This window comes from Patiria miniata, unplaced genomic scaffold, assembly GCF_015706575.1.
Source record: "Patiria miniata isolate m_02_andy unplaced genomic scaffold, ASM1570657v1 HiC_scaffold_3, whole genome shotgun sequence".
Lineage (NCBI taxonomy): Eukaryota > Metazoa > Echinodermata > Asteroidea > Valvatida > Asterinidae > Patiria > Patiria miniata.
Window position 1 is genome coordinate 26585990 of NW_024037069.1, and position 18238 is coordinate 26604227.

Here is an 18238-nt window from a genome sequence, read left to right on the forward strand (position 1 = left end):
CAATGAGATTGAGATAAAACGGGCCTGCAGTTCTTCTCGTGGTTGTGCACATTTTTTGCCTAATAAACATGACACTGTTTGCGCAAATATCATGTTCATTGACTCTAAGTAATTTACGCAGACCTCTTGTTTGCATGTGTTATTATCACAGCTCATCATGTCTCTATAAAGGCGGGAGACGTCTTGCAAAACTTGAGAAACTGTTGACCAAGAAGAAGTGAGTTGATTTCTCCTCATCCTCGGATTATGGGGGGGGGGGGGGGGGGGGGGGGGACTTCCTCCATGCGACAATGTCATATTTTGTTTTGAGAAATGAAAGTGTGGTAATCCTTACTTTTAGGACACCTCTATTTTTTACGAGTTCTGTTCAAAACTGACTTTTGCAGATGTCTGTCCAGTACCAAAGTGACTTTTGCAGGCTAAAGCAGTCTTTAGAAGACAAGAAGGTGTCATTGCCAATTGTTCAGATGTGCCAAGAAGTATCAGAATGTCAATTTTGAGTGTCATTTAGTCAACTGTTTTGGTGAGTCTTTCCCTTCCTATATAGGAACGGGGTCCTAAAAGTAAGGATTACCGAAAGTGTAGCAGCCTCATATCTGCAAATACCCTCCCCTTTCTTAATCATTTTTGTGGTAATCCTTACTTTTAGGACCCCGTTCCTATATAGGAAGGGAAAGATTCACCAAAACAGTTGACCTAAATGACACTCAAAATTGACATTCTGATACTTCTTGGCACATCTGCACAATTGGCAATGACACCTTCTTGACTTCTAAAGACTGCTTTAGCCTGCAAAAGTCACTTTGGTACTGGACAGACATCTGCAAAAGTCAGTTTTAAACAGAACTCGTAAAAAATAGAGGTGTCCTAAAAGTAAGGATTACCATTTTTATGAACACGAAAAGGGGGGGGGGAATGGGTTAGTGCCACTGCCAAGTGGTTAGGCCTACCTTTATTGCCGCCTTTTATTTTTTTCTGAAAATTTTTATGTTAAATCTCCCCTCTAGATCCAGTCTGCCAGTATTTTAATTGCAAGATGCAACTTTTTTTTGGGGGGGGGGGGGTGGGTAAGAATTTTGACTTTTATTTCAGTATTTAAATTGTAATTGCTGTTTGCTTGAACTGGTCATGTTGATTGCATCATGTTGCATGGTGGTGGCTAGGCCTTGAGGGGAAGGCTTGAATAGGCAGCTGACTGTCCAAAAAACAACTGTTCGTGCAACGTTCACTAATACAGGGCAGAAATGGTTGAACTGTCGTCCAGTCATGCATCATGTCATGCATCGTGCAAAACAGATGCATGACATGAATGAAAACATTGAAAGGCTTATTGTGCTAATCAATGCTTACATCACCCACACACTACACTTTATAGGACTACTGTAATAACAATAATGCACTAACTATAATTGCCAAGCTCATAAAATAAATCTGGTGCATGACAGTTAATAGTTAATACTTTATAAAAAGATGGGTCATACAAAATGTATCAGTCAATTAACTCTACCTTTTTATATCCTTTACAAATTACAGAAAAAAATTCTACTATGACCCTATGAATGTTACCCAGCTTGGAAGATTGGTAAGAATTATGAACAAGATGAAATGATGAATGTACATTTGCACATTCTCTCCCCTTTTCCATTGTAAAGGGCGTTTAACAAGCATAGAGCTTTAACAACAAGACGAGGCAAGCGTAGTAAAATGGGGCCCAGGCGGCACAAAATATATTCAATTGATTCAGAATGGCTGTCCACTAGGTCTTTTAATACATCTGGTCTGCACAATGGGCCGGTGTTAGCCCATTCATTGGCATTATAGGATAATCCTATATGATAGCACTGCCCGGTTCTCTTCACCGGCCTACAGTTCCAAGTCACAAGTAACCGTCAGTTACTGTATCAGTGAGATACATGTAGGCACAATTAAAGAGGTCACTAACCTAGTCCTCCAGGACCTGCAGAAATGATGAAAGTTTCCTGACGTTTCCCTGAATCCCAATCTAGCTGTCCTACGGCAGGAATTTGTGGAATTAAATGAAATGTTGTACAAAGACAACAAAAAAGACAAGAAAAAAACGCTCACGGTTATTGCTTTTTTTTTGTTGTGTAACCAAGGCAACGGGTGTAACCACTGGTACCAATAGCAAGATGAGGAGTGAAGATAGTATCCGGTTGAGGACATACAACAAGATTCTGTTTGACAACATCAGTGACATGATGACCACAAGCTACATTAGCGAAGAGTTGGAGCAACTACAGCTCACCGTCTTAGGGGTAAATAAGTCAATACATGTATCTTGGAAAAGGAGCAACCTGTCGGCACTCTAGCAACTAAACTGTAGTCCTTTATGTTGGCACAGGCCTTATTCACCCATTTTGTCGAGTTCCCTGAACGTTTTTCATTATAAAGTGTTAACTGTTCAATGGAATGGCGCCAGACTATTTATGCAGGCACAATGCAGCCTTACTTTACTGTCTTTTTTTAAATATGGCTTTAAACATTAGGGAAATTTTAATTATACATTTAATATTATTCATTGAAGCAGACTGGAATTAATTAGTAATTAACTTGCTTTCATTTCTCTTCGCAAGTTCCAAAAATTAAGATATTATCTCACTTTCAATTCAATATGGCCGACTCATGAATAAGGCCCATTATCCCAGGATGAAATCCTGAGTTGCTAAGGCTGACATTATGGATCTCTTAATTACTTAAATTTGGTAAGCACGGAAACTTTTTGCAAGTTTATTCGAGGACCATTAGTCCACTAGTGGTTGATTTGTGGCATATCTTATGCCTGTGCGCACTAATGGCAAAGTTTAGTCAAACAATGGTCAAAAGTCATGGCTCCCTGCTGTGCTTTATGATGTGCATGGCTATTGGTAACCAGTGATGCCAACGTGTGCCCCGTGCTATAGTTCACGCCTGAACTTGTTCAAAGCTGAATACCTATTTTCGCTATTCTCCCCAAGGGGTGGGGAATGTCACCATGTTGCCTCTTCCTACATGTAAATACACTGCTGTTTGTGAGTACTGAAAAAACAAAAAGGCATTTCTTTAACAAAAAAGGCACAACCGAATATTTAACTGTAATTAGCTCTTATCACTGGAGGCTCTGATATTCTGTCTCTTGTTCGAATAACCTTCAGCTTTGAACACCTGTATCTTTTTTAAAAATCCAGGTACGAGTATCAGGCGATATGAGTGCATGCCGCGTTTACTGGCAGTCAACGGGTGACGTGAAAGAAAATGACAGAATAGAGGAAGTTCTAAATAGACACAAAGGTCCCCTTAGGTAAATGACCATCAATTCACAACCATTTAGTATGTAGAATTTGTCCAGAATGAGTGGTGGCTAATGGGGGAGGGGGTATTTCGTTTTTATTAAAAGCATTTTCAAAAACATCCATATACTCCCTATACATAAAATATGCAAAAATGAAAAAAAAAACCACCAAATATGCAAATTGTTCAATATGCCTATATTTGTTGTTAATCCTTAATTCACTCCATTTTTACCAAATGTCCCTAGAATTTCGGTCCATGCCTTTCCCCTTCACTACAGGACCAAGAACAGAAAGTAATTGATGAAATATCAGAACTCTCTTTATTTTTCAACTTGCGAACTTGTGTGTGACAGTATCTGACTTTATCACATAACTGGTGATGGTCTGGTCCCTGATAGAGAAAATGAGAGTAAGCAGGACTAAAGCTACATGTAGTCCCAGAACGCACACAATTCTCAAATGATTCACTCATATTCAATGGGAAATCTATTCATGCATCTGGGCTACACAGTGGGCTGGATTTAGCCTACTCATTGGCGTTAATGGGTAATCCTATATGATAGCACTGCCCGGCTCGCAACGGGGAGCGAGTCAGTCGGGGAGTCAGTCGGGGAGTCAGTCAGTCAATCAGAAAGGGGGTCAGTCTGTCAGTCAGTCAGTGGGATAGGTGCAACAAAGACAACAGGCTGGCCCTCTGGGACCAGCTACAATTATATTCAAATAACATTGAGAACATTTTTATATTTTGCAGACGTGCCTTGATTTCCCATCGAGTGCTCGGCAAGGTCCCTCCAATCTTCTTCCTGAAGGACAAGGCGAGTGCCAGTCTGTCTGAGATAGACAGGCTCCTTGCTATTGCCGACTTTGGACCCGAGGAGGACATGGAAATGAGAGAGTTGGATCCCAATGAGATTGAGAATTCAAAAACCGATGCAAGGATAGAATTTATCCAGAAAACGAGCAAGGGTGAGGGGGATGCAAGTGGAGCGACACATCAGCCAAGCTTGTTTGGCATTGACCATGAAATCTTGAATAAGCTGATCAAGCAATCGGATGTAGGCAGAGTGCGAGAGGGGCTGGATGGTGATGAAGCTACGGACAAGAGATTCCAACAGTTGCGGGGGTTCATGAAGAAGAAAAAAATGGGCAAGACAGAGAGAAAGGAGGCAGCGTTCTACAAGGGAGAGTTGGAGCAGTATAGGTCCAGCCGAGAAAAGGAATGTTTGGACAAGTTTGTTGAGTACGAGACGCAGACAGAGTCTGATGAAAGTGTTGCAGATAATGAGGATTTGAGTGAGACCATAGACAACAGTGGATCCGAGGAATATGATGAGTACACGTCATATGAACCAACCAAGGACAGATAAAGCAAATATTTGGGCAGGTCATTTCTAGTATTAAAGTTCCTTTTACAAACAAATATAACTTAATCTGAAAATGGCTGAGAAAAACAAAACTAGTCTTAAATATGGTACAAAGAAGGCATTTTAATTACAATTTTTACACAAATTGGGTTTCACTGTGCATGCAATGTGAAAATTGTGACATAGCATACATGTACTTACATTAAGAGCACTGGACACCCAGATAAACAGTAGCTATAAGCAAAACATGTGGTCATCAGATAATTCTTAGTGAACTGAAATTCCTATATAGTAGTGCATCCTTGGGGGTTTCAGTACTGTTACTGGATTTGTCTATAACACATCACCCCAACATGAAGACAACTTTTTGTCATTATTTACAAGACTGGCACTAATTCAAAGCTGGTAATAAAACAGCAGTGCTGGTACATATAATGATGGTGAGGTTCACACTTGTACATTATTGTACTTCCTTCTTATATCACAAACTGAGGATGCTGGTATGGACTCCTTGCACAAGTACATGTACTCCCCGAGAGTAAGGGGGAGACCACTGGGAGGGACATTCAAATGCAAAGACGCTATGGGTTTGTACACAAATTAGTTGTGAATACTTCGCGACGTGGTCCAACAGTTAGTGTTCAACTCATGACGTGGTAGGCGAAATATGGTGATTGTGTTCTTGGGCAAGACACTTTACTACAAATGGATACCTGTGAAGGTAGAGACCAGATTAAACTGATCTCGAGCTGCTGCAGAAAAATATGGTCTCATTGTTTGAACAGGTGTAATATTATGAAGCGCTTTGAGACCTTTGCTATAAAGCACTATATAAGCACCACATTACATGTACTATTATTGTTATTCGTGCCATACGTACAAAAAGCAATATTCAAACGTGGTGTCCCTCCTACTGGGCTCTCAAAACTGGTCAGAAAGTGCCATCTAATGATTGTACACGGAGTCTGTAGGGCCACTTTGCAAAGTTAACATGTAACATTGTTCCCTGCAATCCGGTTCGTAAATGACTTTGTCATACATGCGCACACACTAGCACGTTTGTTTATGGTGTAAATGGAGGATTTTCTTTTGTTCCTCTTCCATTTTCCTTTGTTTGTACTCGCAACAGCACTCATTGGTTTTGTACACGTTTTCTTATGAAGGTCGTCCTCGATTTGGTTCCTGTCCTCGATTCACCGATGATGTTGCACGTGTGTGTCCTCGATTTACACCATAAACAAACGCAACTGATTACTAGCGCCCATTTGCTAAACATGCCACTTAGCACTACTTCTGGTTCCAATGGTGCCAATGCTACATAATGTGTAGTGGGCGTGGTTTATGCTGAAGTGACGTCACACTTAATGAATTGGATAGCTAAGGGTATTAATTCCTGTCTGTACTCCAGGAGTAGGTACTAAGTCAGTGATAATCAGTGGGGAGGTTTCGCCGAGAGTTTGTTCTCCACTGTAGCCATGGGTATTAGTTCCTGTCTGCACTCCATGAGTTGGTACTGAACCAGCAATGATCAGTGAGGTTTTGGCGTGACTGTTCCCCACTGTAGCCATGGGTATTAGTTTCTGTCTGTACTCCAATGTTTAGGTACCAAGTCAGTGATAATAGTGGGGGGCTTGGGTATGGATCCAGTTGTCGACATGGGTATGAGTTCCTGTCTGCAATCCATGAGTGGGTACTAAATCAGTGACGATCAGTGGGTTGGTTTGGGCGTGACTTTGTTCCCCGCTGTAGCCATAGGTATTAGTTCCTGTCTGTATTCTAAAGGTAGGTACTTTTCGATCAGAGCATACATGGACTGTTGGTCTTGAATCAGGCCTTGCCTATGGTGGGAAAAGAAAAGCGATGAATGTCACAAACAATATGCCTTGATGTATGCGCACCAGAAAGCTTGTAATATAGGCCACTCGGCTGAAATTTCGAACCACCCCACTGTTAAAGTTTGTCCAACCCTGCTGAAATTTTTATCGCTCTGCCTTTTTTTTTTTTGGAATCATCCTCTTCACATTTTATCTAAGAACAAGGAAGACTGTGAATACGTGTACTCACACAGTTGAACATTTTTCTAAATGTGCAGATTAGAGGCCGGTTCATACTCGGTGCAAAAGCGAAGGCGATTTGATGGCATCACTGCAACTTTTTGCACTGCGAATTCCCGGAAGTTAAACAAATTTCGTCATGACTGTTTCATGTCAAATTCACTTCGCATTGGCATTGGTGTGAAGTATGAACCAACTTTCAGCACTACAGTGTAATTGTAATCTCTTTCAGTTCCACGGCTACGACTAAGACAGTTATGACTTATAACTCAATCTGAAGGCATGTACACAAACTTCTATATCTTGAGAGAATGTCTCTGCCTTAAAACAGTACTCTGCATCTACATGTGTATGTCAAGTTTGGTCTTTGGCACTCACAAGTATGACTTTTTGCCTGATATGATTTGACTTAAAAGGGCTAGAGCAACAAACATCAAGTAGAGAAGCCAAAAAAGGCATACATGAAACAGAAATTCTTCATGAAACCAGGGTTTACCTTCTCATGAGCAGCTCTACGTCAGATTGTTCAATGGTCTGTCTGTGAGCATGGCGGCTGTAAGCTGTCAAATCATTAGACAATCTCTTGAAGAATGCTTCGGCACTGTGAACAATGAAACAACAAAACAGTCCCATTCTTGAAAATGTATACATTTTGATGTCAGGGGACATGACTCTTCAAAGAATACGACCTGACATTTTACAACCTTTACATTCTTAGGACTGTAGTATTTTTTTCACAGTTTAATTTGACTGCTTGTTTCATTCTGAGGCTAGGGTGGGACCTTATATCTCAAAGTGAATTTTACAGCACATTTAATACATTGTATGCAATGCTAATGTTTTGTTGAAAGTCTGGTTCAAAATTTGATGCTTGAAGTATGTATAGATAAGGCCCAAAACCGCTGCAGCGTCAGATGTCAACAAAACAAGATTTTCCAATGTTTTCTTCATAAATGTAGGACATTGGATTTACTGTGACATATACCTTAGAAATAAGGTAAGTCAACAATCTATAACGTAACATTTTGGAGAAATGTTGCCAAAAGTGAACCTTTAACAACCTCACCCTTTCTCTACTGCATCCACGGCACCTTTAGACATCCTCGCTTTGGAGAAGTGAGACAAGATACTCTTGGTGAGACTTGCGGGTAGGCAGGCAGTCTCCTTCCGAGGGGCTGTGGGTGATTTCTTCTTCTGGGGTGCTTGTTTTGGGACTGCTTTGGAAGGCCCCGCCCTTTAAACAAAGAAGAAGAGTTCAGCACAGAACAACATTGCTATAATGAACACAAACAGTACCTCCAAAAAAGTTTAGTTTTTGGGTGTAATAGTGATTTCTGTTGAGTCATCATATAAATTTAGGGTCCAAAGTGCGACATTCTTGCTGTCACTGTCACCTCTGAACTGTTTAATTTGCATTCAAGTATTATTAACAATGACTTCAAACAATTTTTTGATTTGTTTGGTAGGTAGTTTGCTATTCATGATCATTCATGGAGGATGACTGCATTAATGAGTGCATCAGAATAATACATTCATACATGTCAAATATAACAGGGACAGGAAAAGAATGGACCCAAATGTATAGAATGACCCACATTTTTATTGTACATAAAGTTTTAGAGCTAAAGGGGGTATAGCTATATGTTCAATAGTTGCTACCGGCCTTGCAATGGGCAGATTGAAGACAAAAATCCTAAGTTGAGTTGGAATCAGTGTTGCAGTCCATATTCACATGTCCATCACAAGTCCGGTCACAAGTAAATCACGAGTCCTTGCACAAGTCCTGTCACAAGAAACACTTAACAAGGACTGCTTTTATCCCAATTCATTTGAATAGCTTGTGACTTTAATTGAGACTGGAGGATTTGTGACGGACTTGTGAGGACTGGACGACAACACTGGTTTGAATAACACTGGCCCATACCCTACCCTTGAGCTGCCTGTTGGCGGTGATGAGCAGGAGTCTTCTTTAAGGCCGGAGTGGGTCGGCCGCTGCTTGGAGGTAATCTTGGAGTGACTAATGGTGAGAAGCCACTAAGTCTGATGAAACAAAAGTAGAGCGGTTTCCAATAAATCAATTACACAATTAAAAAAATAAAAACATACGTGTTCTGTCAAAACCAGATGCTTCTTGGAAGAGCTTGAAATGGACATCGATACAACTATTTTTTCCTTCACTTTTCCGTTATTACCTTTTGTGATCTTCTTTATGACTAAAATATACTGGAAAAGTTTCAGACAGTAATTGTGCCCATTAAGGTGATTTTTTTTGTGGGGGGGGAGGGAGGATAGATGGAGGTGTATCAGTTCAAGATATACATAACAATTTTGAAAGACCATTTAAAAAAAAATAACACTGTAATAATGGGGAAGATCTATTTGTTATGACAATATAGCAATGTATTTTTAAGTAGCTGCCCAGTATAGTTTCTTTTTAACGGCATACAAACTTTGGATTGCTGCATTTCTGTGTTTGTGCTTACAGAAAGGGTAATTACGTGGGACATTTTTCAACCACTTACCACATTTGTCTGAACTAAAATGCATCTGCACAATCAAAGGTTATTGATGGGGGAGACACTGACTAAGTAGTGAGTCCATTGTCTTATCATCAATTGGAGGGGGGGGGGAGAGAATGGTTGAATATGTAAATTTAGTTCCGGTGTAGTGTGAAATTTTGACTATGAAATACAGACTCACTGGTTGTATTGCGCATGCTTACGTGAAGGACAGTGTCAGGTTACATGTAAGGGTTAAGGAACAAGAGATCAGATTTCATGGGAGTCCAAATTTCACATGACACCAGCATTAAAGGCTCCTAATCTATTCTGTAGACTGTTGTGACTTGATGGCATTGTTTTAGTGCATCCGGTCTGTTGAAGCAGCATGTTTTGTTTTGAGCAAGCACCATGAGCGCTTTGTTAAAGCTGAAGCCAGAGTCAAAGCTGCTATACTGAAGCCTGCGTTTCAAAAACCTCAAGATCATACCTGCTCTCTGCCTGTGCAGCTGTTTGCTGTGCTTCAGGGTCCTCCCCTAATAACGACTCCTCCATTGACTGATTGGGCATGATGGCTTCGCTGCCCTCGCTACCCGAATCAACGACCGTGGAGTCAGGCACTCTCCTGGTCCCACCCGGGCTGCTGTCCCTCTGGCTGGGAATGGAAGCTTCCGACTCTCTGCCAGTCCATGTGGAATCGGCTGCTTGCTTGTTGGCTGGCTTGCGAGTGGAACGGTCCGCAGCGGGGGGTGTTGCTTGAGAGGAAGTAGGTGTGGAGCCTGGGCCAGATACAGAAGTCATGGCTGAATCTGGGTCTGCTTCCTACAACATGAAACACTGTCAATTAGTTTGATTTAAAGAATAACATCCTAGGGATGATCTGAAGATGGACGAAGTGGAATTCAGAAGGCGTGTGAGAGAATGATTAAAATAATTCAGGCCTGATTTTTAGGTTACAAATTCAATTGAGGTGTCAGTTGTGTGTGTGAAGATGCCAAGACAATCACTGGAAATTTCTAGCATTTATCTTATCATGCAGCTGTGATGTCATTGAGGAAACACTGTATTGTGACAATATTTTTTTGATACTGAACAATACCAATTGGTGTCGCTAAAATAAAAACTCGATATGGAATTTCAATAGTGCAATATTCCCTCAAAAATGTGCCCAGATGTGTTCAAAAGCCCGAATTCTTTTAAAAAAAAAACCAGGAGACATAAGCAACTTGGCCAAATCCGCACTATATGAATATTGTTTAAATTCTCATGGTATCTATACAAGACAGAAATTGTAGAGCTGGACTTATAGTCCACACTTTTGCTTACTAGTCATCTAGCAGGGCTTTTCAGGTTCTGCTGCCCCCTGTTTGCCTTTTCTGTATCACTATGTGTCTCTTTTTATTTTAATGACAATATAGTCTGCCCAGAAAAGTACCTGATACATGCACTATTGAATACCAAGGACTCCCAAAAGCCAATACCATGCAAAATCTAAGTATTTCCTAAGAATAACAGATATCTGACCTCGTCTTCAAGACTGCCCTCTCGAGACACTCCCACATCCTCAGGAGCATCTACCATCTCCTTATCTCCCTCATCTTCCACATCATCAACCTCCTCTTCGTTGTCTTGTTGCTCTTCCTGGGGATGAGTAGCAGCTTCAAAGCTCTCCTCCCTTGCATCCTCTGAGATGCTCTCCTGAAACTCTCCTGAAGCTCCTTGAGATGGCTCATCAGCTGCCTCATCATCGACCTCACCTGCTACAGATGGGAATCCATATTTAATTTAATTAACCCTTACTCTTTTGGTGTAATTTAATGGATGTGCCAATACACTCCAGCTAAAGTGTTTATTTTGCTCTATGATTGGATGAAGTTTTGGCTCTCTAGCCAAGTGAACTAGTGTTTGACTGCTGGTAAACAATGGTTCTGATGTAGAGGCTTTAGAGGGCCTTGGGACCACAGGTTTGTTTATTTGGATTTGTTTATTGTCAGTGAGTCCTGAATATAAACCCGGCACTGTGGCAGATTAAGAGGGCAGTGCTAAACAACATCAGGAAGCCACTTTGGATATATACATGTTGAAGTGAACTGGAGGGTGTGGTAGAGCAAGGGCAAGTAAACATTTAGCAAAACTTGCATGCACCATTTGAACACTGAAACTTTTTTCAACACCTTATAAAGGCTTGCCACATATGTATGCGTCGTACATAGCAGAGGCATGGAGGATATATCTTGACCCTGCAATGTTTTTAAAATATCAACTTAATAAAACTCTATCTGCCTGACTCAATATAAAGTTACTTATCATTATTGAAAGATGTATCAATCAAACTTTTTGGAATATGATCGTGGAAGAAAGTGTTGGTAGTGCTTTGTAAATAAAACAGGTCACAGGCATCCTTTCTTTGTAAAATGGAAGGCAGATCCCATATAACAAGGTCCTATGTTTTTCAATTTGGGTTTCAATTTGTGAACTGAGTTTCATTTTGTTTTGCATTAAATTAAAACGGTCAATGTTAAATCCTTACCCCCATCATCTTCAGCCCCCTCCTCTGCCTCCTGGTCCTGCTTCTTCGACAGCTTCTCCCGGACTCCGGCGGCAAAATCCTCACTGCTGATTGGCTGTCTCTTGCGGAGAGTTGAGGCCGGGGGCTGTGATTGGTTGGCTGTGGGTTCTCGGACCAGTGGTGAAAGTGTATCTCTGCGGGAAAGAAAGAAAAGCGAACAAGTCGTGAATATTAGAATACATTTGCAAGTTTAAATGCTGAAAGCTATGACTTCTGATCAGGGATGCTCATTTTCAAATAATTTACGATGAATTGGAACTGCGTTTGACCAGATATTCTGATAATAAAAACTGCCACCTGCAAGTATGTGCCACGCCGGTCAAAAGTTGCACACAGAGCACGCCAGTTACAATTTGAATGCAGCGATTGATATGGGCCACTGGAGTGTTTTGCAGTATTTCATAATTGTTAAGGGCTTTAACCTGCTAAAAGGATGGGAACAATGAACTGCCTTTGACAAAAAAGTGGCACCTGACAAAAAAGTGGCACCTGACAATAAAACGGTGAACTTTGCGTTAAAATAACATCGCAGTCGTGTGTGTACGTGCATAGTTTTTTTTTTTCCAAAGATTCCAACCGACAAAAAGCAGTTGATCAAATATTCAAATATTAGGTATATTTGGGACAGCTCTACTTCTGATTAAAGGGTCTTCCACAAAAATCAGGAAGTCTTTGTTCAATTTCCTTAGAAAATCTAACAGAATGAAGTAATGTTGTAGATGAGTCCATCACTTGTCTTCACATGTCCATCACAAGTCACAAACTTTTCAGATGATCTGTGACAAATAATTCCTTTGATACTGTTCATCCTGTTTAATACTCGTGACCGGACTCCCTTGAGTATGGACTTGTGATTGACTCGACTACAACACTAGAGTGAAACTTACTCCACTGAGCAGTTTGGCTTAAGTGACAAACATAAATAAGTCAAGAAATTATGACAAACATTCCTTATGATATGGGGGCTATGGCCTATGGACACTATCACCAGGTACACCACAGTGACCTGACTAATCAGCATCATCAATCATTTCATGCCACCAGTGGGATTTGTCTACATTAAGCATGTACAACTATTGAATTTCAACAGTTTGACTACTGATAAAATTTGTTCGACTAGTCGCGACTATTTGCAACCATTAGTTATTCATCCATTAATATTGCTGAGCGCTGGTACAATGGAACAATAATATCAAACATGCATGTGGGTCTGCGCTTGCACAATATTAATCTGAGACGTTGTCACACCTATCCAGTTTCGTGTGTGTGGAGTTATATACTTTGTTTCTTAACGGATTGTGACAATTTATGAGGCTGTTTTGTCAGATCAAATAGCTATTATCCCTACATTATCATCAGTCCAATGATTCATGAATCATCATTGCCTTTAATTCTATAAATGCTTGTTACATCGACTAGTCACTTTGGCATTGCAGTGCTACATGGTGTGACTATAGTGGTGGCGCAATGGCTAGTCACGACATGTGGAACACTAGTCGCCGAATAATGAATAGTCAACTAAAAATCAATGATCGTGACTACTCGTCGTACATGCCTAGTCTTCATAGTCTTTTTCCCCCCAGTTACAAGTACTTTGAGCTTTATTTATAATGTACCTGTTAGCTCTGCCTTGCAAGGCTTCCTCAACATCTGGGAAATCAGCAGGGTTCAGACTTGAGGACCTCCTCAAATGAATTGCTGGTGTCTCAACTGGGGCTGGGATTTAAACAAAATAAGGGAATCACAAAATTCTGAACTAGTCTTACTATGTATGTGAATGAAATTGAAACAATTATTTAAGAGGTGAGAAAAAGCCTGTTCAAGCTAATTCAAGTGTGGGTGATGAAATCATTTCATATTATGTACATGCTTGTGTGTGAATAAATAAGGGCTTTTGATATGCACTTTATAACTTAGACCAGCATATACCATATATACAGTAAGAATCTCTTCAAATTCAAACTGAACAGAAACATTTGAAACTGAACAGTACCCTTTTGATTTTCAATATTGGGACACCAACACTTGGAGTTTCAAATTCAACAGCAACATTCAGAGTTCTAGGTTCCCTACTTTACAGAAAAATTAGAAAATTACAAATAGAACAGGACCAACTTCAGTTTGAAATGAATGACAAAATTTTAGAGTTCCAAAAGAGACAGGCACATGTGGAGTGAAATGAAACATTTGAAGCTTTACATGGAATAGACTCATTCCTACTGACCTGTTCCAATGAGCCCTTGTATTAATGACCTTGGGGTAGGGTCGCCGCCTGGCGTAGCCAAGGCTTCCAGTCTTGTGACCTTTCTCCTGGTGGTAGAATGGGGAAGTGTTCCAGGGGTCCTTGCCTGCGGACGATCCGTCTCAGGGGTGTCGTGGCGGGGCCGCTTTGAGGGGGGTGATTGCTCGACTTCGGTGTTTTGAAGGACACCCTGGATCTGTACAAGGTAGGACAAAAGCGCACAAAATTGTTAAATTTTTTTTTTTCTATTTTGTTTATTTTCAAGAGAGCCGACAACCGTTGGTTTTTACACTGTTTAAAGTTACAAAGAAATGAAACAGACATGCTGGACAAGAGAATTAAACATATTTACAGTGTTTTTAATAATTTTCTAGCATGGTTTAATAATAATAATAATAATAAAGAGCATTTATAATGCGCCAAATCCATCTTGATTAGATGCTCAAGGCGCAGAGAAACAAACAAATAAACATGAACAGCAAAAACAGCAGGGAACAAAAGTACGCACAAATGAAAATACATGAATATGAAACAGTACACATGAGAGTGAAATCAAACTGGATGATTAATGAAATGCTGCTTGGAATAGGTGGGTCTTCAGAGCACATTTAAACTCATGGGAAGTAGCACTATCACGAATATTTTGAGGAAGTTTGTTCCATAACATAGGTCCAGCATGAGAAAATGAACGGTCCCCCCAAGATTTAATAGTTTTAGGCACAACAAGCAGGGACGAATTTGCAGACCTGAGGTACCTAGCAGGTTTGTAAGAAAGGAGCAAATCAGAATTATATCCAGGGGCAGAACCATGTAAACAATGAAAAACAAGCAAAAGTAATTTGAAAACTATTCGAAACTGTACTGGCAGCCAATGGAGGGAACGCAGAACTGGCATTATGTTTTACAAGAATTGACAAACACTGCCGCGCGGGCATTCTTGTCCACGTCGAGGCTGGTTTGAAGATCACAGGGTCAACTGCATGATGTGAGAAGTGACCGATAGAACTTGAAGTTCTGACTTGCAAGCATTTGATTTAACGATGGATCAGTCAACATTTTTGCTTTTTTCCCCCCAAAAAGTAATAAATCCAAGCGGCCGCCAAACAGGAAGGGGGCGGGGATGCTAAACATTTTTTTTTACTGCGCCTAAAAGGACATCATTCCACAAGGGCATTCCATGAGTTGGTAAACAAAGTACGGACTCACTAAATCAATGAAGCTACTGGTATACAAATTTATTAGGGCCTTTTCAGCAGCTCAGCAGATGAAAGTGGATATATAGTTGCTTTTGTTAGTTGTTTTCTGCAATTATGACTGTGGATAATCACCGAGATTCAGAAAAACACCTGCACACTTACCAAGTTGTTTGAGTATCACCAGTTATCCATGGAGCCAAGTTTCCTGTACAAAGTCTGATACGTCAAAGCATGCAGATATATGTGGTCTCGCCCCTCGGCCAATCGGAGTCGACTTTACTAAATCGTGACGTCATTTCATTCCCAGATCAGGACTAAAACTTTGATTGGTCCATTTGATTTTATCCATATCTATGACGTGACAACAGATGAATGACCGAAGATCCGATACAGAAAGCGTCCACTGCTTGGTCAAAATCTAGAGGTCAAGATGCGGTTGTCTTGCATAATTAATCAGCGACTTCACTCAAATGTAATAGACCATGGCGTACGCCATGATGCATTACATAGACTACTTACCAAGCTGCGTGGGGTCAGATCACTGACAGACCGCGCCCTTGTTTTGTCATCTCTCTTCAGTGCAGCAACCCGATTGCCAGTGTTTGATCGTCTTGCCCGCACCCTGGCGGTGCTCTTACTCACTGATGACGTCTCAATCAGGCCTTGGATCAGAGTACGTGGGGTGATCTCATCAGTTGCCATGGCTATGCTGATAAGAAAACACTGATAACAATCATCTTCTGAAAGTTAAATAACCTGAGTGTCCTCACTCTGGACAGGTCGTTGTTGCTCAATGTCATGAGTAGACACGTTCAACTTTGTATTTTAAATTTAATATTATACCTGTCTGCAGTTCGGATGCTATGGCCTAATATCTATGCATACCCCTAGAACTAAGGGTCTTACGTGTAAGACCCATAGTTCTACGGGGTAGGCTATGCAGGCTTTACAAAACCACTAAGCCCCCCACCCGGTGATCGTGTAGTGTAGGGCCCCCGTTTTGTTTTGAACAAATTAGAGTAAATAGTGTTGTTTTTTTTATTGCTCAAAAATCACCTTTACAATCAAAAGCACTTTTCTCAATTCCAATGACACCTGTTTTGCAATTTTGAACAGTTTCTTGGGGTAGAAATCACGATTTTCCTGCGCGATTTGTGCCTTGCCATTCAGGGCGCCGTGCGCGCTCATGGTACATCGCAAGGTGATCGACATCTTTATTTTCGGGTTGCGTGTTGTCGCTGCGCTGTCATCGTCATTTTACCCCCAATTTCTCTAAAAAAAATAAAAACCCTCCCCTCTTTTATGAGTTTGACATACCTGTTTATTGAGAATGTTGCTAACTAGTATGGTCGGTCTAATAATTTTAAAGTGGATTTTGTTCCCTTATAATAGGAACTGGGCCCTACACTACACGATCGCCCCCCCTCCCCTAACACACAATCATACACGTAAATATTATCTAGGCCCACCTACCAACATGATCAATCACAAACATTTGATAAAATGATAGGCGCACTATAAAAAGGGAAGGAAAAGGCACAGATATTGCTGGGCCCCTCCCACCACAGTGCTGTATCATAGTTCATACTTCTGCTCTGGGCTGTACACTGTGTCAGTACTGTAGCTAATCATAGGCATGGAGGTAATTCTACCTCCATCATGTCCATGCCATAGGCATGATATATAGGCATAAGCGATTGGCATGATTGGCAAATTTAACATCATGATCATGTTCATTCGAGTGGTGGCCTGGACTATTTCATTCATTTCATTATCATTAGTTATAGGCTTGTTTTCCTTCCTGCAAATTAATAAACACTGACAACAGCTGAACCAAATCGTGTCCTCTTTGTCACCGCCTTTATTTTCAAACTTACATGACCAACAAAAACATGCGAGGTCCCAATCACTTTACTTGAATGTCGGACACTTCGCCCCATTTCCACGTCGCCCCATGTCACTTCGCCCCTAACCACTTCGCCCCATCCCCACTTCGCCCCATTCCCACATCGCCCCATCCCCACTTCGCCCCATTCCCACTTCGCCCCATTCCCACTTCGCCCCATCCCCACTTCGCCCCATCCCCACTTCGCCCCAGCCGTTACATGTAAAAAAAAAAAAAAAAATTCTCATCTATTTTTTTGGCTTAAAAAAAACAATTTCAATAGATTCACTAATTGCTAACCAACGGAAAGAATTAGCCCATCACCAAATGAACAATTCATAACCAACCTCTCAAGCTAGGCTCTCCCCTACCGAGAAGCTTGAAGTAAAAGACCCAACTTTGTTCCCAACCCCGGCGGCTATACCAACCCGTCTCCCACTTATCTGAGAACGACAATACCTTTGACATCCTAATTTCACTCTTGGAGGAACCAATCTCATCAATGAAGTTGTAAGTGTCACATATCAGACAAATTTTGACGGAACACTTTCCTCAAGTCAGTGAGTTCCTTTTAACTCACTGACCCATACACATGTACGGGATTCTTTTTAAGTTGAATCCAGCGGCTGATGATTGTATTTACAAGCCAATAGGAGAGGCGTCTCTGAATGGGATAGAGCCATCATTTCTCTCATCTGTGTCTCGAGCACCTCATCAGAGCGTTTGTATTTTTCCTGAGTTTCTAGAATTGGGAGCATTTATTATCTGGGGTCTTTGGCAGTTTATTTGGTCTGCACCCCTAGCCTTCACCTTTTTCATACTACATGGGGCGAAGTGGGGATGGGGCGAAGTGGGGATGGGGCGTAGCGGGGATGGGGCGAAGTGGGGATGGGGCGAAGCGGAGATGGGGCGATGTGGGGATGGGGCGAAGTGGGGATGGGGCGAAGTGGTTAGGGGCGAAGTGACATGGGGCGACGTGGAAATGGGGCGAAGCGTCCGACACCCCTTTACTTGATAGGGTTTCGCGCGTCTTCGATTCCTTTTTCTTTTCCTGTAAATATTATATAGCGCCCTCAAGAGGTGAACTCAGTCGCATAGATGTTGTTCTAGTGCAGCCTCGTCTGCAGGTTGTCGAGCAGT

The 18238-nt window shown here is 41.2% G+C and overlaps 2 protein-coding genes across 5 annotated transcripts; one reads left to right on the forward strand and one right to left on the reverse strand.

Moving 5' to 3' along the window:
- The first annotated feature begins 4 nt into the window (after nt 1-4).
- LOC119737931 (putative ribosome-binding factor A, mitochondrial) lies at nt 5-5089 on the forward strand. The gene is made up of 5 exons (XM_038212606.1): nt 5-217; nt 1534-1582; nt 2118-2276; nt 3186-3298; nt 4042-5089. The coding sequence occupies exons 1-5, from the start codon at nt 69-71 to the stop codon at nt 4655-4657; spliced, it is 1086 nt and encodes a 361-aa protein (XP_038068534.1). The 5' UTR covers nt 5-68; the 3' UTR covers nt 4658-5089.
- On the reverse strand, nt 4753-18201 carry LOC119737929 (centromere protein T-like). Of its 4 annotated transcripts, none has more exons than XM_038212598.1 (12): nt 18104-18201; nt 17091-17122; nt 15733-15922; nt 14000-14213; nt 13392-13491; nt 11737-11909; nt 10731-10963; nt 9697-10028; nt 8638-8748; nt 7775-7942; nt 7205-7309; nt 4753-6492 (listed from the first exon to the last, which is right to left on the reverse strand). In XM_038212598.1, exons 2-12 carry the CDS (start codon nt 17105-17107, stop codon nt 6363-6365), a joined length of 1773 nt encoding a protein of 590 aa, XP_038068526.1. In that variant the 5' UTR covers nt 17108-17122; nt 18104-18201; the 3' UTR covers nt 4753-6362. The 4 variants fall into 4 exon arrangements, with proteins under 4 accessions (XP_038068526.1, XP_038068525.1, XP_038068529.1 ...); XM_038212597.1 differs by having other exon boundaries at nt 10731-10966; nt 18104-18200; XM_038212601.1 differs by lacking the exon at nt 18104-18201 and having other exon boundaries at nt 10731-10966; nt 15733-15917; nt 17091-17114.
- Nucleotides 18202-18238: the final 37 nt, after the last annotated feature.

What these genes read in the sequence shown, in the direction of transcription:
- LOC119737929 (XM_038212597.1), bottom strand. An exon ending in TTGCAAGGCAGAGCTAACAG is followed by an intron (nt 11,910 to 13,391) that starts GTACATTATAAA and finishes TCTTTCCCGCAG; the next exon opens with AGATACACTTTCACCACTGG. An exon ending in GTAGAGCTGCTCATGAGAAG is followed by an intron (nt 6,493 to 7,204) that starts GTAAACCCTGGT and finishes TTCCCACCATAG; the next exon opens with GCAAGGCCTGATTCAAGACC.
- LOC119737931 (XM_038212606.1), top strand. Translation starts at nt 69, where the DNA reads ATGACACTGTTTGCGCAAATATCATGTTCATTGACTCTAAGTAATTTA. An exon ending in TTACCCAGCTTGGAAGATTG is followed by an intron (nt 1,583 to 2,117) that starts GTAAGAATTATG and finishes TGTGTAACCAAG; the next exon opens with GCAACGGGTGTAACCACTGG. An exon ending in AGACACAAAGGTCCCCTTAG is followed by an intron (nt 3,299 to 4,041) that starts GTAAATGACCAT and finishes TATATTTTGCAG; the next exon opens with ACGTGCCTTGATTTCCCATC.